Here is a 22,288-nt window from a genome sequence, read left to right on the forward strand (position 1 = left end):
TCAATATCCTCCAACACCATAATTCAAAGACATCAATTCTTCTTTGTTCTTCCTTATTATTCCTTTGCATGCACATTAGGCAACTGAAAATATTATGGCTTGGATCAGGTGCACTTTAGTCCTCAAGGTGACATATTTGCTTTTTGACACTTTAAAGAGGTCTTTTGCAGCAGCTTTGCCCAGTGCAATACATCTTTTGATTTCTTGACTGCTACTTCCATGGGCATTGATTGTGGATCTAAGTATGATGAAATCCTTGACAACTTCAATCTTTTCTCCATTTATCATGTTGCTGCTTATTGGTCCAGTTGTGAGGATTTTTGTTTTATGTTGAGGTGTAATCCATACTGAAAGCTGTAATCATTGATCTTCATCAGCAAGTGCTTCAAGTCCCTTTTCAATTTCAGCAAGCAAGGCTGTGTCATCTGCATATCACAGGTTGTTAATGAGTCTTCCTCCAATCCTGATGCCACATTCATCTTCATACAGTACACCTTCTTGGATATCTGCTCAGCATACAGACTGAGTTAAGTAGGGTGAAAGGATACAACCCTGATGCAAACCTTTCTTGATTTTAAACCACGCAGTAACCCCTTGTTCTGTTAGAATGACTGCCTTTTGGTCTATTTACAGGTTCTGTATAAAAAAAAAAAAAAAAAGAAAAATTTTTTTTGAGCCTGTTGTTGCAGCTGTGTGTCATATTTGCTTTTTGACACTTTAAAGAGGTCTTAATTTTTTTCTTTTTTTGTATGAGCATAATTAAGTGTTCTGGAATTCCCATTCTTCTCAGTGTCATCCATAATTTGCTGTGAACCACACAGTCAAGTGTCTTTGCATAGTCAATAAAACACAGGTTTTTTTTTTTAAACATCTATCTGGCATTCTCTGCTTTCAGCCAAGATCCATCTGATGTCAGCAATGATATTCCTCATTCCACATTCTCTTCTGACTCCAGCTTGAATTTCTGGCATTTCCCTGTTGATGTACTGCTGCAGCCCTTTTTGAATTATCTTCAGCATGATTTTACTTGCGTGTGATATTAACGATATTTCTCGATACTTTCTGCCGTTGTTGGATCACCTTTCTTTGTAATGGGCACAAATATGGAACTCTTCCAGTCAGTTCACCAGGTAGCTGTCTTTCAAATTTCTTGGTATAGACAAGCATACATTCCAGCATTGCACCCATTTGCTGAAACATCTCAATTGGTATTCTATCAATTTCTGGAGCTTCGTTTTTCACCAGTGCTTTAATGCAACTTGGACCTCTTCCTTGAGTACCATCGGTTCTGGATCATATGCTACCTCCCAAAATAGTTGAACATTAACCAATTCTTTTTGGTACAGTGACTCTGTGTCTTCCTTCCATCTGCTTTTGATGCTTCCTGTTGTACATAGGGTCAGGGAGTCAGAACTGACTTGCTGGTACCTAACAACAAACGATGCTCCTAAATGTAAATTCTTAATATGCAATTCTCTAGAAATACACATATACACACAAAATTGTATATAGTAGCTTTGATCGTTTGATATAATCAAAGGAAAATTATATTCTTTCTTATATTCTGATTATGTTTTAAGGTGTCTAAACATATAATCAATGTTGTATGCATAAATTTAACCAATACAAAATTTATAATAAATATTTCACTCCTACCTTTCTTTTTTGCTCTCCCAAATCATAAGAACAAATTGCTTGGTTTCATTATGGGAAACTCAGTCAAACTGGGTTTTAATTACTTGGGTGCAAATTGAAAAACAGGCCCCATGATGAGCCAAGAAATATATTTTATATTTCCCTGTATATTTCCAGTTCTCTTAGAAAATGTGAATTCAGAACTCATTGGCCATTTCAGTTCTCTAGAATTTTCCTTCTTAAATGGAATATGATGGCAAATGATAAAACTGAAAACTGCTCACATTAGAGAGAAACAACATTTTCAGTATCTACAGTCACCTTTCTGACTCAGATTTGAACCTGGAATGGTGGAATGACATAATTCTCATAAGTGAGCTGGACAGATGGATTTTTTTGATTCAGCATCTTGATGAAACCACAGAATTATTTGTACCAAAGATTTTGTTTCTCTTCTGTTAAGGGTGCTGTTCCTCTTTTGCCATATGGTTTTGGCATTAGTCTGGTTTGCTTACCCTCATGGAGGTATGGTAAGAAGCAACCTAAAGCAGGCCTTCGAAGTAGACTAGGAGGCTCATAACACTTTCAGAAGCCATATTTTAAGGAAAGTTTTCTCCTACATAGTGTCTTCTCAGTGTCTTCCCATTAGGACTGTTTATGTAGAAATCCATAAAGGCAACTAGTAGAGAGGATCAAGTCCACAAAAGGACAGAATATTTTATTTAACATTTATTCCCTGAGTCTTACCATTTTTTGAACCCCTAAAACTATGAACAGAGCTTGTTGAGAGGAATTAATTACTTTTAAAATAAAAATAAAGCAGTCCTTGATCCTGTTTTCTTTAATGAAATAAGTGGTAGTCCTTTTAATGATAATTTCAATGCATGGAATATAGCTTGGTATTTTATTCAGCAATATTCTCCCCGCCCCCGCGGTCTTCGTCTTGTTCCAAGTAAGCTTTCTTCTCCTCAACCTCACTCCATGTGTGCTCTGCCTTCATTTTTACCAGCTTAGAATTTCTACCTGCAATACCTCTCACACAACCCTCTGCTTCCTCAAATCCTATCCTTCCTGTAAGCCTAATGCATTTTCCATCTTCATGAAGATACTTCTGACCATCCTAGCACTCAACCATTTCACCCTTAGAGTGGTCCACCATTCATTTTGGCACTTATCACCTAATACCTACTTTTTCTTGTGACATACCTTATATTTTTATTTAACTTTACTACCTAAAAAAACAAACAAAACTTTTATACCCTGTCTCTCCTTCCACATTGTTGTTTTATTGATTTATGCATTTATCCATTCAATAAGCATTTTATGGGAGCCTTCCCTGAATCAGATTATTCCTGAAAATGAGTGGAACCCAATCTCTGCCCTCAAAGAGCAGATTCAAGAGGGACAGGCATGAAGCTTATAGCTTTGCCAGCATTTAAAGGGTAATGTGATAAAGGTCACAATAGAGATGCACACCAATGCTGATTTAGGAATCCAGGAGGGCCACCTAACTCAGCCTGGGGAGACACATAAAAAAAAACCTTCTATGCAATATCAAATACAAGCATCTTAACCTGTTTTGCAAGGCATTTCACAGTCTATTGTTTCTCTCCTTCAGTCTCAGTCTCTCTCTTTTTTGTTTTTGCCTTACCTTTCTTCCCACTCTAGCCATACTGATATGCTATTGTATTCTCCTTTGGGCCATGTTCTCTGTTGATTCTGGGCCTCTTTGCATACCCTGTTTTCTCTTTCTGTAACACTCTTCCTTATGAGGCTAATTCCTGCTCATCTTTAATGTCTCCACTATATATTTCTTTCTCTGGCAGGTCTCCCCTGTGTACCCTTCCTAAGTCTCTGGGTGCTCCCCTGAATTCCTGTACTTCTCCTAACTTGGCACTAAGTAGTCTATTGAAATAACCCCTAAGCTCTGCCTTTGTCTCATTCACCATTGCTTATCTGAGACTCAGCATGTGCTTGGCCCATGTTCAGCAAATACTTGCTGAGAAAACTGATGGATTGAGTGATGTGACATCTAAGATGAGTCTTGTGAAATACATAGGAAGTTTGTTAGTGAGAAGGTGACCCAAGAGGCCATTCTAGCCAAAGGGAAGAAAATGGGCAAAATCATGGAGGTATTATGAAAACAGCCTACTCAAGGGCTACAAATGGAGCAGTGTGGAGCAAGGGTGTGGACAGATTCTGAAAGCTAAGGTTGGAATGATAGTGAGGGGCCAACTTATGAAGGGATGTGGATATCTTATTAAAGAATTTGGGTTTTATCTGGAAGCCAGTGAGGAGCCCTTCAATTATTTGTTAATAGTTGGGAGAGGTGGAGGAATTTGACTATCTCAGGGATAGGAATGGTGTATGTTTACTCCTGGATTCTATACACAGTAGGTGCTCCATAAATATTTGTTGAATGAGTGAATGAGAATGCAATACCATTAAGGGCAATGGATATGTCCAGCCCTGCCACCAGCAGATAAGGAGCTAGAACTCCATCATCAGCTCTTAAAATTCCACTTAGGTTGCCACTTGAGACAAGAAGAGGTTTTGGAAAATGTTATGACCCTGATTTCCAATGTCTGTGCTGCTAAAACAAAGTTATGAAAGAGGCCTTCCTCACCCTCACTTGGGCTATGATTAACTGCTTTACCCACAATATAACCTTTAATGGTAGTGAGAGGAAATAATTAACTTATTCATCTGTTAAAAAAAAAAAGCTTTAATATTATTTTTGGCAGTTGAAAAATGTACTATAACTTTTAAGTTTTATTTTCCCATTTTAACCCAGTTGTTTACACCTCAAATCACTAAATGAGCATCTTCCTAAATATTTAAAAAGTAAATTTCTCTTTTTTTTTTTTTTAATAATAGATGCTTTCCAATATGTGATCTTGGAAGGTAATTAGGGTTTGATAAAGGTGTTAATAAACGTTTTTAAAAAGCAGTAAGTCAATTTGCCATAGATTCCATGTCCTTGCTTACTGAAGACATACTCATGATACCGCAGTTTTCTTCTCCCCAAATCTCCTCCCTGCCTGTCCTTAGTAACACCATCCAGAGGTCCTTTTTTTTTCCATTTGTTCCATTTTTGGAGTATACAATTGTTCAAAATGCAGGGAAAAGTAAATCAGTCTGAATAGTGCTCCAGACACATTTTCTGCAAAGGAAAAACGTCAGGCTTAAAAAATTTTTTAATTGTCATTTTGCAGTTAAGCAGCTGTTTCTTCTCATTTTGAGTCATGCCACATCAGCAAATGAAGGATTCCAAAAGCTTTACTCCATCCACATCATGAAGATTGATTCTACTTTGAGGAGGCAGCTCTTCCCCAGTCATATTTGGAGTACCTTCCAACGTGAGGGACTCATTTTCCAGCACTATACCAATGTTCCACTGCTATTCATAAGTTATTCACTGGCCAGTTTTTTTAGAATTACATCGCCAGGTCCTTCTTCCTAGTCTCCTAGTCTAGAAATTCTGTTGAAACCTGTCCACCATGGGTGAACCCTGCAGTTCTTTGAAATACCAGTGGCATAGCTTCCAGCATCACAGCAATATGCAAGCCACCACAGTACGACAAACTGACAGACAAGTGGTGGATTTTGCCCCTAGAATCCTTCAATATTGCAATTGAATTTTTTCTTCAGTTCTTTCAGCCTGAGAAATCTCGAGCATATTCCTCCATTTTGGTTTTCCAACTCCAGGTCTTTGCACATTCCATTATAACACTTTACTTTGTTTTCTCGAGCTGCCCTTTGAAATCTTCCACTCAGCTCTTTTACTTCGTCTTTTCTTCTGTTCACTTAAGGTACTTTATATTCAAGAGCAAGTTTCAGAGGCTCTTCTCACATCCATTTTGGTCTTCTTTTTCATTTGTTTTTTTACTGATCTTCTGCTTTCTTCACATACGATGTCCTAGATGTTATCCCACAACTCGTCTGATCTTCCAGTCATTAGTGTTCAATGCATCAAATCTATTCTTGAGATGGTCTCTAAATTCAGGTGAGATATACTCAAGGTCATACTCTGGCTCTCATGGACTACTTTAGCTTTAGCTTTAACTTGAACTTGCATATGAGCAGTTGATGCTCTTTGCAGTAAGCCCCTGGCTTGCTCTGGCTCATGACAGAGCTGCTCCATCATCTCTTTCCACAAATAGAGTCAATTTGATTACTGTGCATTCTATCTGATGAGGTTCATGTGTATAGTCACTGTTTATGTTGTTTTAAAAAAGTATCGTCAATGAGTAAATCGTCGTTTCTATCACCAAGGCCTTATTTTCCAACTACTGATCCTTCTTTGTTTCCAACTTTCACATTCCAGTTACCAGTAATTGTCACTGCATCTTGACTGCATGCTTGATCAATTTCAGGCTGCTGAAGTTCATACAAATCTTCAGTTTCTTCATCTTTGGCTTCAGTGGTTGGTGCATAAATTTGAATAACAGACGTATTAACTTCCTTATAAAAAAAAACAACCCAGTGCCGTCGACACTATAGGACAGAGAAGAACTGCCCCATAGAGTTTCCAAAGAGCATATGGATATCATATCCTTATAGGCATATGGATATCATCCTATCACTGACAGAATTGTATTTGAGGATAGATCTTGAAAAATTTTTTTTTCTACCATGAACACAACACTTCCTCCTCAATTCGTCATTCCTGTCATAGCAGACCATATGATTGTCTGATTCAAAATGGCCAATGCCAGTCCATCTCAGCTCACTAACGACTAGGATATCAGTCTTCAAGCATTCCATTTCATTTTTGATTACTTCTAATTTTCCTTGATTCCATTCATACTTAGTACATTCCATGTTCCAATTGTTAATGAACGTTTGTTGCTGTTTCTTCTCATTTTGAGTCATGTCACATCAGGAAAGGAAGGTCCCAAAAGCTTTACTCCACACACATTATTTAAGGGTGACTTTACTTTGAAGGGGCAGCTCTTCCCCAGTTGTATCTTGAGTGACTTCCAACCTGAGGCACTCAACTTCTGGCACTATAACAGACTATGTTTGCTGTTATCCATAGGTTTCCACTGGCCATTTTTTTCAGAAGTAGATCACATGGTCCTTCTTCCCAGTCTGTCTTAGTCTGGAAGCTCCACTGAAACCTGTCTATCATGGATGAACCTGCTGGTATTTGAAATACTGGTGGCATAGCCTCCAGCATCACAGCAACACACAAGCCACCACAGTACAGCACACTGACAGCCGAGTGGTGGTTAAACAAAAAAAAAGTAGGAATATTAAATTGGTTAATTTGCCCTATTCAGTCTACCTAGAGATTAAATTAATACTATACCTGCCATCATAATGCATTTCTAATAGGCAACACATAATTGGCTTTAATTCTAAAAATGCTTATAAATAAAATAGGTGGCAGTAGGTATTAGAGGAAAAAGATAAAGGCACTTTACCTTTTCGGTAATGATGCGGTTGACACATTGTTTTCCAGTCAGAGGTAATGTACATTTCTCCATGATTTTATGTGCATTTCCCTGTTTTAAGGAAGAAATATCAAAAATTGTAGTTAGGCATATTTCTTATTTAAAACTGGTACAACTAGAGGAAAAACAGAAGCTATCAGAGAAACTGTCCCCTAAGTACAGGCTATTTCAAGATCTTTGCACAATCATACTTTTATTTTTTTTTCTAGAGGCAGCTTCTGTACCTGAAATAATTTAGGGAAAAATGCCACATTAATAGCCAAAGGCATAAATAACTTAGGAGCGAAACACCCTGCCACAAATATGACCTCTCAAGCCTCAGCCCTTGTATCAGCTGATGGGAAACTTCACTTTCAATATCTTGCTTATTTTTTGCTTCTCTTTAATTGGTCACTTTGACAAAGATGAATTGCTATTTGCCAGGACCTACCCTAATATTTTCCTTGAGGCTGAAGGCTAACCTAGCACTTTCTAGATCTTCTCTTTAAAATAGCAAAAAGGTTTCCATTGCTTCCTTTTGGATGTAAAAGCACCACACACAATGTCACCATCATCTTCAGTCATCTCAGTGTTCTACCTGGTTTATAACTCTCGCTGAACTAAGTCACGGATCGAGTATGTGGTCAGAGGCAAGGAATTTCATATAACTGGCTTTGATTAAGATTTTACTCCTTATGATTATCTGTCAACTCAAACTCACAAATGCACCTATAATCAAGAGGTTTTAGTGTGCTTAACTGAGTGCTTGGCACAGAAAGTATTTGATAGTTTTTGAGTGAATAAGTGCATGCATACAGGCATGAATGAATGAGTAGGAAGAGAAGGGAAGTCTACTGGGAATCTTGGATAGATTTCAAAAAAAAAAGATAAACTCTATAAATTCAATTCAGTCAAAACTAGTGCTAAATACACATAAAGTGGAGAGACACACAACACCTTTAATAACAAGTTACATGCTTCTGGGTCTCACTATATAAGAAAACTTACAGCTGTAGAAATAAAAACCCAATCTTCCTTCCTAATGATCTACTTTCCTTTCAGGATTTCAAAGAAAGTTTGCACGTGTCACAGACGCTAAATTAAACAGCTGAAATTAATGTTGAATATTTGAACTTCTACAGATGTCAGCTCTCCTTACACTTAATATAACTCAAATGAGGCACGTCACAATGAATTCTGGGCCTGACTGTAAACAATCTGTGGGCTTCCGAAGAACATTTTCTGCAGGGAGCTTTTACTTTGTTCTCATTATTTGAGCAAGATCTACATCTGGCGAGAAAGCAGCCACTTGGCTCCTAATGAACAATTAACTCCATTTTAGGAGGAATCATGAATTTCAACTGATAGAATTAATGGTGCCCTATCAAGAGAGACCTTTCATAGACGATTATCAGTATAAACAGTACAGCACAGCGGTTAAGAGCATGGGCACAGGAGCCAAATGACCTGTGCGTGAAGCCTGGCTCTGTCACAAACGATCTGTGCACGCCCATGTGCCTCTCCTCCCTATTAGTCTGACCTCACAGGGTTATTGTAAGGCTCACAGTAATACATATCAAGTGACTGGTACTAGACAGGACTCCTTGTATTATTTATACCACCACTCACCTGTCTACTGTGGTGGGCTTGTATGTTGCTGTCATGCTGGAAGCTATGCACCAGTATTTCAAATACCAGCAGGATGACCCATGGTAGAGGTTTCAGCAGAGCTTCCAGACTAAGATGGACTAGAAGAAAGGCCTGGCCATCTACTTCTGAAAATTAGCCAATGAAAACCCTATGGATCACCACCAAATATTATTCAATGTAGTGCTGGAAGATGAGCCCCCTAGGTTGCAAGGCACTCAAAAGGTACAATGGGTGCAACAACAGACTCAAGAATACCAACTGTGAAGATGGTGCAGGACTGGACAATTCGTTCTGTTTTACATGGGGTCATCATGAGTAAGAGATGACTCCATGGGAACTAACAGCAGTAACTGTTTATACAACCTCAGTTTAACATTTTCATAATCTATCAGAGAATTCTTTAGAAGGTTTTAAGTTCCTACACGAAGTCTGACATAGACGTACTCAGAAAATGGTCTAAACACAATTACTGAGACTCACAAAACTAATGAAAACACAAAGCATATTTGGGGGTAAATTATAGGGCTCGCTCAGGAAACTGGCACCAAGTGTATTCTTGCACTTAGAACAATGTAGCTAAATGACTCCTTCACATTTAGCTCTAAGATATAACACAGATCAAAGAAAAAGAGAAAATGAGATACAGAAAGATCCAAGAATGTCACAATTTCAATATTCAACCATAGCTTAGCAACAAAGTCAAAATATGATAACTTTAGAGCTCTATTCTAACCATGCTCAGCTGAGCCTTACAGTGTGGTATGGCAGCTGAATATACTAATGATTCACAATGGAGGAACAACTGCTGAGTTTTCAGCATTAGAAAAAAAATCTTAATAAAGAGATGCAGTGCACCATGGTAGCAGAGAACATTGTATCAGGGGTCACAAGATCAGGTCATAGTGTAGTCATTTGGTCACTTAAATTTTTTCTGCTGTAGTTGTCTCTTCAATTGCCTTTTCCTTCTTACGTGCTCAATTTAAGAATGAAATGAGATACTCTGAAAGTGCAATAAACTAGTAGGGGTTGAATCCATGTGCAAATATTTAGAGTTAATGGAGTCCTGTTCATCCTTGTCCTTTTGCCACCAGTATTTCAAATACCAGAAAGATCACCCATGATAAACAGCTTTCAGTGGAGCTTCTGGACTAAGACAGACTAGAAGAAAGGCCTGGGTGTCTACTTCTGAAAATTAGCCAATGAAAACTCTACGTATCTTCATGATTTATTATCCAATGTAGTGCTGGAAGATGAGCCCCTAGGTTAGAAGGCACTCAAAGCATACAGTGGCCGCAACAATAGACTCAAGCATACCAACGATTGTGAAGATGGCACAGGACCAGACATTTCTGTTACACATGGGGTCGCCATGAGTAAGACTTGCCTCCATGGCAACTAACAATAACTGTTTATACAACCTCTTCTTCTGCCCCTTCCTTCCTTCCCTTTCACTTTCCTTTTCTTGCCTATCAATAGATGTCAGAAAAGGCAAATGAAAGGATACAAAGTATAGTGTAAAAAAGTCCTTGACTAGTCCTGATGACTCCTGATTTCAAGGTCCTTATTTGTTAACTTCATTATAACCTCGGTGAACACCTAAGTCCCTTTCCTCCAGCTGTTTCTCTAGTTTTTCTCATTTTCTCCTTTGTCACTTACAGGCCTTATGAAAGACCTAGGGTAATTTATCTTTTTTTTTTTTTAATGACTTAGGGCCCTAGTACCTTCTATTACTTGCTTCATAATGATCTCTCTTTAGGCTTAAATCTTTAGGTATCTGGGCAATACTGGGCTTAAGTTCTTCAGAGATAAACAACTCAGGTTAAATGAGACTAAATCCCTTTGTTACCACTATAATAAGCTTCATGTTATTATAATATGCAAAATCTCAAATAACAAGTTCTCTTTTCACAGCAGGATGATTTTTGCATTTGATGTCAACATTTCTTTCACCTGAGGCAACTAAGCATTCTTGTAAGATTTTGCTTTATGTAAAACCCCAGTTTTATGCTCATCTTTTCTGTTAAGTACTTCTAAAATATGGCAGCAATATACTTCTTTCAGGTACCTTCTTCTGGAAAGTCCTAATGATCCCATTGCCATGTAGTCAATACTGACTCATGGAGACCCCACATGTTACAGAGTAGAACTGAGCTCCATACTTTTTTTTTTTTTAACTATAATCTTTATTTATTTATTTATTTTTACGGAAGCAGGGTGCTAGGGCTTTCTTTCATGGCCACTAGGTGGGTTCGAACCATCTACCTTTTGGTTAGTAGCTGAGCGCAAACCATTTGTGCCGCTCCCCCCTCCAAAAAAAAACTGTTGCTGTCAAGTCAATTCTGACTCATAGTGACCCTATAGAACAGAGGAGAACTGCCCCATAGGGTTTCCAAGGAGCAGCTGGTGGATTTGAACTGCTGACTTTCTCGTTAGCAGCCATAGCTCTTAACCACTGTGCCACCAGGGCTCCCCAGGGACCTTAATGATTAACTACAGAGACAGCAAGTTCCAGGAGCTGGTGGTAGCTCCTTAAGGGACCAAGCCTTTAAGCCTGCATTTATGCTACCTGGAACTCTCACTACCACATACTACACACCTCACATTCAAATCGCAACATCCTTCTCATTTTCCCATTCTTCAGAACTCAGCTCCAGTTTCATCCTCCCTGGGAAAAGCACCTCCACATCCCCATCTGGTGCCACCAGCCCAGTGTCCCAGGGGCACTCTCGGTCCCATGCACCTCCTGTGCTTCCTTCCCTTACTACACATGTTGTAACTATTGACCTCCCTTCACCCAGCGCCAGACCATGTTTAGGGAATGCTGACATATCCTTCTTCCTGTCTGCAGCAATGAGTACCTTGCTAGGCAAACCACAGTGATCAACAAATGCTGCCTGAATATTCGAATTCTGACTTTCAGAACTCCAACAGCATTGGAGCTATAAAATATCAGTTACCTACATGTCTATGGACCACCAGATTCTGCTTTCTAGCTCTAAGATATATATTTGTACATTCCCAGCATTGCTAAGGTCACCAGGAGAAGCCAGAAAAGTGCAGAAAGGAGCATAGTGGAGATAAAGGTAAGATCAAAAAGAGAAGCAAAGACACCTCAAGACTTCAATATTAAACATGCAAATTTAAAGCAAAGAAAGGGACAGAATGAATTACTGTTATTCTACCCCTTCAGCCTGCTCTCTCCTAAAGCTTCAAACATTGCCATAATCTTCTGAAAAGAGGATCTATGAGGTTGAACCTGGCCAGAGAATACTTAATACTTTTTTCTGGTGGCACAACTAAGCCAGTGGCAGCTCTTCCTTAGGACTTGCCCAAATATCATAGAAGAGGCCTGGTTGTCACCATTTCCCATCCCTTCTTTCTTCCCACTGATCTAAATGCTTAAGTAAAATATTTTCTACATGCACACATACACCACAGATATATAAATTATTAGGAAATGTTGTATTATAAACTATGTGACTGTCAAATCACTCTGATGATTGAAGTGCTACATAGAAAAGAAATAGAGGATTTGCTAAATAAAGGAAATCAAGGTACACAAAATACAAGGGCAGGGTGAGGTTCTTCACACTGAGTTTACCGTCACGGGATTTTTTGACCTTTACACAGCATCCACTAAGTAGGGGTTTCAGCAATCCACACAGGACTTCAGTGGAAAGACTGAGCTAGCTCCAGAGTAGAGAACATTTGCTATTACAAATGATTTCTATATACGGCTGTAATAACGGCTGTGGTTATAGGCACATTCTCAAGGGGAATACTAGCCAAATTAGACAACAGATACAGCAAGCCATTTTCCTGAAAATAAAGTCTTCAGACTTTCAGGTCTTAGAATAATATAATACAATATACAATATAATACAAAGACCATTACCATGGTCTACCTTTCACTTCCTCCCAAGGCTACATCTTATGATCTGTAGCTGAAGGGCACCAGAGCCTAGAAATAAGGAGGAAGTATTTTTTCTTTCCATTCAGGAATGTTGTGGTACCTGACAAAGCTTTTCTGAACATTAGTTTTTCCTTTTCAAGAATGTGGATACTCTTGCACAACAACTCAAAGTTACAGAACCTACAGTTATTAGTTTAATTAAATTCAATAACACATTGGACTACGTTCTGCTTTTTTTTCCCCATTATAATACTTTTTGCTGGAGCTTGCATTATTAGGAGAGAAATAAAAAGGCAAAACTGTGTAAGGATTTTTATTTCTTAAAGTTGAATTTCTTTCCCCCCAACACATCCTGGTAAATAAATATACAAACTATAAAAGACTGGTAAGCTTTTATGGATGGAAATAAATAAACAAGATGAAATATTTCTATCTTTGAATTATTCTGAATAAGGGAATACTTTACTTTCTTATTTCCAAATATTTTTCAATGTTACTGAAAATTACCTCAAGAATCGTTCCCAGAGAAGTACTAAAAAAAATTAAGAAAAACTTCTTATGTGTTGGCTTTTGCTTAAGACACTGAATCCAAAATAAATAGGATAAATAAACCTCATTTACTTTTTATAATTGCTCTCCAGAAAAGGCTACAGGATAAATTCAAGATTTCTACATGAGACCTTTGGGCTCGAATTGGACTTAATCAAAAAATTATTCACAAAGACTTATTCTAAACTTCATAACAACATAATTATGACTTTTTTCATCCCTCCAGAATCCAGAACTCCTACTGTAATAAAAATAAAATCTAAACCTGTTTTAGAAATAGAGCTCTCATTTATGTTTTCCAAAATAAGTACTCAGGCTTTGCTTGTTTCCAGTAAATGACAACTGTAGCTGGATTTCTTTGCTTTTGTGCTCTGAAAGTTATACCCTTAGGAACAATTTCTAGTACACAATATTGAGAACAAAACACTCTCCTTTATGCTGTTAGTGCTGGTGGTACTTGCCAGACAGAAAAGTTTAGCAAAAGAAAAAGGAGACTCAGAGGCAGAATGCATAGATTCTGGGCTTGGATTTCCTCTTAATTTTCCACCTGACTTTTATCAGAATATTTAACTTCTCTGGGATTAGTTCCTTTTTAAAGTGAAATAGTAAGATCTATCTCACAGAGTGAGATATGGAGGTGTTAACACGGAGACAGTAAACACACAAAAACTTATGAAAAAGTTGTAAGTGTCCTGTATGTTTAAAGTATCATCGTTTGAAAAATTGACTTGACAAATATTTATTGAGTCCCAACGCACGTCAGAAGCCCTGGTGGTGCAGTAGTAAACAGTTTAGCTACTAACCAAAAGGTCGGTAGTTCGAATCCACCAGCTGCTCCCTTGGAAACCCTATGCGGCAGTTCTACTCTGTCCTATAGGGTCGCTATGAGTCGGAATCGACTTGACAGCAACGAGTTTGGTTTGGTTTGAATGTGTGTTGGGACTAGAGGCTATTATTCTTCTCAGTGCTCACAACAGAGCTTACACGGAGTTTACCTTCTAGTGAATAAGAATAGCTCTATTTTCTACAATAGAGTAGTCCGGAAAAGCTTCCCTGCTAAGGTAACATTTGAGCAGAGACCTGAGTGGAATGAGGCAGCGAGCTATGCAGATATCTGGGGAAGAGTATTCCAGGCAGAGAGACAGAAAGTGTAGAGGTCCCAAGGCAGGAAGATGGTTGAAATGTTCCAGAAACTTACAAGAAGAGAACAGGGCAGAGCTAAGAGGATGAGAAGGAGAATGGGAGTAAATCAGAAAAGTAGTGGGGATGGAATAGACAGACCTTGGAGGGTCTTAGAGAACTGAGGATTTGAATCTAAGTTAGCTGGAAATCCCTGGAAGGTTTCTGAGTCAAGAGAAAAGTGCCAAGAACTGATTACTTTTTTTTTTAATCACTATGGCCGTTTTGGAAACCCTGGTGGTGTAGTGGTTAAGTGCTATAGCTGCTAACCAAAGGTTCGGCAGTTTGAATCCACCAGGTGCTCCTTGGAAACTCTATGGGGCAGTTCTACTCTGTCCTATAGGGTCACTTTGAGTTGGAACCAACTTGATAGCACTGGTTCTTTTTTGTTGTTTTTTTTTTTGGCGGGGGGCCGTTGTGTCAAGAACAGACGCTGTGTGTGTTTGAGTGTGCATGCACATGTTGGGAGGCAAACTATTTACTAAGCTTTTTCAGGATCCTTTAATGGCGTCTTTTCATATACCTAATATTAATATTTTTCAAAAGAGACTTTCAGGCAAAAAGGATTATTAGATAATTAGCGTCATTACTTAGTGATAAAAGGAGCAACTAGCCAGGATGATATAATAATCTTCATAACATAAAACAAAAAATGGACAGAAAAGTACTAAGAAAAAGTGACAAATGTTGGAAGATTTTCTCAGAAGCTGACTAAGCACAAACTGCAAAAGATAAGAAGAATTATAACAATCATTAAGCTGAATCCATTGGTCATATATGGAGTACTGTATTGAAGAACTAAAGAATACACATTCATTGCAAACATGCAGGGGACATTTGCAGATCTGATCATATGGCTCCCCTGAACACAATCCTTCTTGGGATAAACTAGAAACTCCTTCACAAGGTATGCAAGGCCTTTAGCAAAGTGGCTCTTGCCTAGAGCACTATTCATAACTGTTTTCCATCTAGCCCTTCTCGCTTTGCTCTCTGTCAACAGAGGCCTAACTGTAAATCCCTAAACATGTTCTGCCCTTCCTCACCCCAGTGCTGATTTGCTGATTCTCTTGACCTGAAACACTTTGCTCCCTGGCAAAGTCTGCTTCACCCTTCAACTCTCCGTGGCAAATGCTACATCCCTCAGGACGCCCTCTGGGTGCTCTCCCACAAAGGACTGGGGTGCTCTATTCTCTACACTCTACTTTGTATACCTTTCTATTTTAAATATTTATTTGCATGTCTCCCTCACCATGAGAGTTGGAGCTAGCTGAAGGAAGGACCATGTCTTTTCATTTTTATCTCAGCCCCTAGCACAGTGTCTAGCACACAGTAGATCCTCAATAAATATCTGATGGCTGTATAAACAAATTAGCACACTCATGTGAGATCATCTTATCAAATTTCATGACAAAGAGTCAAGGAATATTAACTTGCACAGTCATAACATCTAGAAGATGGAAGGCACTAAATCCATAAAACAAGAGGCTAAGCTAATTTATCTATGATTTTGTCCAGGTAGTAGGCGAGTCAGATGAAAAGGCAGAGGAAACAGAATGTGAAAACATCTAGGAACAGGAAACAACTGGATGCATTTATGGAGACCCCAGCAGACCTAAAGCCCTAAAGTCAAGGATGAGGCAGGTGGGCTAAGGTAAACTAAGTAGTGTCAACTTTATTAAAGGACTTTAAATAGAAATGACTCAATCTAGTTTTAGTTTAAAACTGGCCACTCTGACAGTGGTTTGCTTGATTACTTAGAAGGAGGCCCAGGGCAGCAGCAAGGAGACCATGGGATGCTACAATAGTGATCCATGCAGATTAAGCCAAGGACCTAAACCATGTCAAGGAAATTAGAAATACACAGCAGAGAGCTGATTACAGATGGAGTACCTAGAGTGCTTGCTGTAGGGGTAAAGGACAGATAAATACTGAGGGTGCCTTCCCTGATGGGTGGCCAGAAGATCACTCGTCTAGTTGGGCCAGACAGGAGGAAGAACATATTTAGGGGAAATGATGATGCTCTCACCTGTGTATGTGTTGCAGTTGGGGTAGCTGAGGGACAACCAGGTAAAGTTGTCTAGTAGTAGTTGTCTAGTTAGGAATAGAATTCCAGGGCTCATCAGAGAAATGAGGATTAGGGAGACACTGGTAAGAAAATAGTTGGTGCCAAGAATTTAGATGGTACCCAAGAAAGGTACAGAGAATAAGAAGAGCAGAGGGCCAAGGATGGAATTATAAGGAATCCTAGAAGGAACTCACAAAGAAAAGGACAGGATATCCATGGGTCTGTGTTGGTGGGGAAGCTCTGGAACCCCTAACACATGGTTTACAACTTTGAGTCCAAAGCTACTACTGCAGTTGAGGCCTTTCTCAGATGGCAAAAGAGGGATAAAATCAGCTTTATTTTTAAGGACATGCCTCAGAAATTGCACACATCACAGATGCTCAAATCCTACTTACCTATTTGGTCATGTGGATGCATCCACATGCAAGGGAGGATGGGAAATGTAGTCTGTCACTGGGCAATGGCATGCCCCAACTAGAACTTGGGGGATTCTAATACAAAAGGGAAGAAGGGGAGATAGGTACTAGCAGGCACAATTAGATAGTCAAAGTGTTTTCTTTCAAGCACTTCGCTGATACCTGTCTCATAGAAGCAAGGAGAGTTTTGTCCTGGAAAAATGAAAAAAAAAAAAAAAGTAAGAAACAGGATAATTCTGAAACCTGAAGCTTTCAGAAAAGGGCAGGCGTGGGTGGAATGCTAGTGCAGAGGTAACTTTGGTAGGAGGTGGCAGTGTGGTGCAATAAACAGGTATAAGAGCTAGACCAAATGGAACCAAACTCTTGGCTCTGCCACTTCCCTGGGCAAATTTCTTACCTGCCTATGTCCCAATCACTGAGAAGCTGAACAGATGAAGTATGTGCAACACCAAGCACGGTGCTTTGCACCTGGTAGGGACTCATATTGTTACTCCCTTCCTTCTTTTTCTTCCCATTTTTAGAGATGGAAAAGAGGCTTAAGAGGGAAGGTGGCTGAACACTAAAAACACCTTGCCAATTTTGCCTAGAACCCTAATTCCTAAGTGTAAATGAAAATTGTATCATAATGCCAGTTTGCCACCTGTGCCCAGGTACCATTTCCAGAGGCAGTTTTAAGGGAGGATAAACACTATGACAATTACCCTAGAGCAGCACTAGCAGCACAGCCAGGTTTCAAATTCCAGAAGCTGCTGGCCCCTGAACAGAAGGAAATGGCTGGTTGCAAAGACTTGGAAGGAAACTGATTCTTTCGTCTGATTAAGGCAATAACAAAAACAGCATGCTTTTAAAAGGCAAGTAATGTTCTATTTATAAACAACCTGCAGCTGTAACTGGTAACCCTACAGAGCAAGAAAGGGAGTAAAAGGAAAGAAGCTGCACCTGAACACCAGCTGGCAGCTCCTCCCACTTACAGAAAAAAATTAGTAGCACAAGAATACAAGATCATATCTCTTGCCTCAGGTTTTAATCTTTCACTGCAAACTTTTCACTCCTAGTTTTACAGAACTCTAGGGATTAGTCCCCCAGGCTGTTGACTTAATCAGAAAGCATCACAAGTTAGCTGGTATGTCTAAGTGAACAGATCATTAATACCGGAGGCTACCAGCAGTCGATAACCTCTCCTCTCTGTCTCCTTTCCAGCCCCTACCAACCTTTAGCCAGAGAAAACCAGGCTTCCAACCAGTTCTTTTCAGTTCAACCCCCTGCTGAGAATTTGCATTTCCACCCCCAGATATAACCCAGTGCCGTGGAGTCGATTCTGACTCATAGCGACCCTATAGGATAGAGTAGAACTGCCCCATATAGTTTCCAGGAGCACCTGGCGGATTTGAACTGCCGACCCCCAGATATACTGAATCAGAATTTACATTTTAGCAGGTGATTCTTGTACAGTCCCAGGTGATTATTACATATACCTAGGAATTTTCATGTACACGTAAGAATTACCTGGGGATTTTTTAAAAATGTAGAATCTGATTCAGTATATGCAAGATCTTTGTGTTCCTTTGAGGTGGGTGGTTAACAATCTCAGTGAACAATAAATAACAACCACACATACCAGGGCGAAGGGTAAAATATGAAGGTGGCAAAGAGAGAAACTTCTTTTCCGTTTTTGAGGTTACCTAACTGTTAAAAAAAACTGTTAAGTGGGAACAAATCATTATTATTTTAATCATAAGTACATTTTTTTGTTGGTTTGTTCACATGAAAGTATCTGGGAGAAAAATACTTAACTCCAGTTCTCGTCTAAGGCAACGCCAATGTCCCCACCAACAGAAGAAGAGGTAAAAATATTACCTTGCTTATTTTTTTTTTTTTTTTCTGTGAAAAGCTTTCATAAGAAATTTCTAGTCAGAAGTTTGAAGCACCATTTATTTTCCTCTATTAGGAATTCCAGCTGAGGGGAGAGAAAAGACTTTGGAAACAAACCAAGAAGAAGATAATTTGTTAAATATACAGGGCTAATGTTTTGAAAACGAATGCACGAAAATAATCCAAAATGAATTGGACTTCAGTGCCTATGCGTCAACATTAAAATAACAACAAAAGGAAAAGTCAGAAAGAATTTTCTCCAAACAGACATTATGTTCCGGAGAAGATCTGGGTTTGATTTGCACGCCTGGCATCCTTTCGTCCCTGAAATGAAGTATTCTGGATGCTTTTGCAAGTCATCTCTCAGAAGTCACCGGTGTTGATCTCACTTCTATTGTTCCAAATTTATGCACCACTGCTCACTTCACACTGTTTACCAAACAATTTATGATAACTCCAGATTTATTACAGTTTTCACAACAAAGCCATTTCAAGGCACTCATAGCTCTGTAACAGAACTCCCCTTGGGAAGCAAGTCAGATGCAAATCCTCCAGCTCTATGGCTCTCCCACAATTTTGCATCTCTAAATAAAAACAGGAGAATGAACTACCTACCATTTCTGTTCAAATTAGCAAGTCTCAAAGTTAGAGTAGGTAGATTTTGCTTTAAAATTGAGAATGATAAAGAATGAAGGGAAATGAACAAGCCCAGCCCAGCCAGTCCATTGCTGTTGAGTCGATTCCGACTCATAGTGACCCTAATGGAAACCCTGGTGGCATAGTGGTTAAGAGCTACAGCTGCCAACCAAAAGGTTGGCAGTTCGAATCCACCAGGCACCCCTTGGAAACTCTGTGGGGCAGTTTTACTCTGCCCCTTAGGGTTGCTATGAGTCACACTATGAGGAAACAAAGGGTATACAAATTGAAGAAGGTACCACCTAGTATCAACTTTACCCGTCACAGAAGTCTATGGATTCAGATCAATTCAGCTGAGGTTCAAAGACACTGATTTGGGAACAAGGAAGAAAGTTAAACCAACAGTTAGAAAACCGGGCTTTGGAATCGGAGACATCCACATCTAATCTCAGTTCCACTAGTTATACGACCAGTAGTTACTTAATCTCTCTGAAGCTCTGTTTCTGGAACCATAAAAAATAACCTACCTCATGGCTATGGGATTATTATCAGGATTAAAATACACACATAAGCACACAAAGTTCTTAATGCATTCTTAGCACAAAGTAAAAACTCAATAAATGGTAGCGCTGTGGAGAAAGGCCTGGTGACCTACTTCTGCAACATTATAGCCATTTAAAACCCTATGGAGTGCAGTTCCACTCTGAAACATGTGGGGTCACCATGAGTCAGAATCAACTCAACCTCAACAGGTTTTTGGTTTTATTACTATTGCAGGATACTGTTCTTACTATCATCAGCATAATTATCTAAGTAAGCTCCATAAAGTCAGTGTTTTCTTTTTTTTTCCCCCAGTTTTGGCTGTTATCAAGTTCTGGTAATGCCTAACATTTAACTGGCATTTAATAAATACTTGATGATGTATGGAAGGTACAGTCTTTTTCAGAATAAAGACACTTGCTATCATAACTCTACTATTTTTTAACACCTTCCTCAAAATGTAACCTCACAGGTTCAGTAAAATGGTACAGTGTCCATTTGAAATAACAGTTGTTAAAAGCCCCCGTTTTGCACACAGATAACAACCACAATAACATTCTTAAAACCTGAGTTAAACCTCTGAACCAAAACATCTCCTCACTGCCTTTGGAGACATTAACTTTAACTTGCATGGGAGACAAATAGAAGAACATCCTCATGGTTTGCTTCGCTCAACTTTAAAAACCAATAAGAATAAATGGACTTTATTTGTAACCTTTCTCTCGAAAATATGTTATCTGCTTGAATGAACCAGAGAAAACAATAAAGGCCATGGTCAGATGACCTGGTGTACTAGGTTGTGGTGTGTTGGGAATTCCAAAAAGAAAGCCGCATTCTGGAAGCAGAACATGGGTTACCTTTGCAGAATGCTCCATGGTAACCACGACTTTGGTTTTGGCACTGGACACTAAATCCATTGCACCTCCCATTCCTTTCACCAGCTTTCCCTGCAAAACAGAAACAGGAAATAAGAAGTAGCTCCTTATCTTTGACTTCTTTAGTGTGGGGGGGATAAAATTAAGTTACAAGAATGAATGCTGCAATGAGTAACGAGAAAAACTCACTGATCTCCTTAGTACTTGAAGCTTTGTTAGCAGATCTGCTAAAACCCCTCCTCCTCTGGTAGAAGATTTTGAATCTCAATATTCTGTTATTCTATAGTTAAAGTATAAAGCTCAGATAAATATTACATAGGTCACTTGTATTAAGTATTACTAACTTATTTGGTTGATGATATATCAGTGATACAACAATCAGCAAATAAGATAAATCTTAAGAACCTTTCCAGAATTGTGGAATATTAGATCAAAATCCACATACCCTTGATACCCATTTTTCTCTTCTAAACACATAACCAGCATCACTGGGTTTTCAATTACAGACACTTTCTAAAGCACTGTCTTGGATTTCCTGCAGATTGCAATGCCATTAGGTAGTAGGCTGAGCACTAATGGCATTTCTCTAGTAATGATTAATATAAAAACTGTGTCTGTCTTTCCAGCACTTGGCATTTATTTTGCTCTTGGAAAAATAAAGCAAAACACATATTCCTGCTAAGCAAAAACAGAGTTCAGAAAACTTTCACCATGACCTTTCTATTTTTAGTCATCTGTCCATACCCTCATTCACTAAAATTCTACCAACCACTTTCTATGTGGCACACACTCTGAATAGTTCCCACTGTCTACTCGGTCTCCTGGTTACAGAGTTTTAGAGAAAGCAAGTGCTTCCAGAAATGATAGCATAAATTCACACTCACGTATACTGAAGAAAAATGTCTTCTAACATTGAAACTTGCTTAAACTTTTATTTATTTTTTAGCCCAAGTCCTCTTTCTGATTTGACAGTAAAATCTTAACAGGGCTCTTCGCTCCTTTCCCAGAATTTCACAGTTATCAGGAAATTAGGAAATGCATTCATACCTGGCATTAAATCATAGTCTAGAATTCCCTGATATCACATTTTAGAGGTCACCATACAAGTCATGGACGTGAATTAGATGTGAGGTATCAGGTAGAGCGGCAAGTAGTCATGGTATCTTTGTGGTTTGAAGCCTGCTATGAGATGAAAAGGAAACAGCTGCAATGGCTGGGGCAGGGAGCCATGAGTGCAGGGTACAAAATGAGTTTGGTTTCAGACACATTAAGTTTGAAGTGAAGCAGAACCAGGGCCGGATTACTGAATAAGCAAGGTACACACGGGCTTACTTGTGTACACTTACTAATCTGAAGTGAGCAACTTCACCTGTTTCTGTGGTGAAACCCATGTGAAATTATTCACCTCAGGCTAGTAAGCAAACACAAACAAGCCTGTGTGTACCTTGCTTACTGTAAGCTGGTGGGTACCATGTTTACTCGTTAATCTGCCCCTGAGCAGAACATACATGTGGAAATGC

At 39.0% G+C, this 22,288-nt stretch overlaps 1 protein-coding gene across 6 annotated transcripts in view; it reads right to left on the reverse strand.

Annotated features, from left to right (window-relative positions):
* The window catches only part of OXCT1 (3-oxoacid CoA-transferase 1), a 188,254-nt gene that overhangs the window by 27,353 nt on the left and 138,613 nt on the right, over nucleotides 1-22,288 (reverse strand). For 4 of the 6 annotated variants that reach the window (XM_064271628.1, XM_064271625.1, XM_010588117.3 and 1 more), the window contains 2 exons: nucleotides 20,751-20,840; nucleotides 7,065-7,145 (listed from right to left, as the gene is read on the reverse strand). In XM_064271628.1, the coding sequence (XP_064127698.1) occupies nucleotides 7,065-7,145; nucleotides 20,751-20,840 (171 nt within the window). Of the gene's footprint in view, nucleotides 1-7,064; nucleotides 7,146-20,750; nucleotides 20,841-20,888; nucleotides 21,951-22,288 lie in introns of those variants that run through there. The other 2 variants (XR_010318437.1, XM_064271609.1) reach the window with 2 other exon arrangements.

Source organism: Loxodonta africana, chromosome 2 (assembly GCF_030014295.1).
Source record: "Loxodonta africana isolate mLoxAfr1 chromosome 2, mLoxAfr1.hap2, whole genome shotgun sequence".
In the NCBI taxonomy this organism is placed as follows: Eukaryota; Metazoa; Chordata; class Mammalia; order Proboscidea; family Elephantidae; genus Loxodonta; species Loxodonta africana.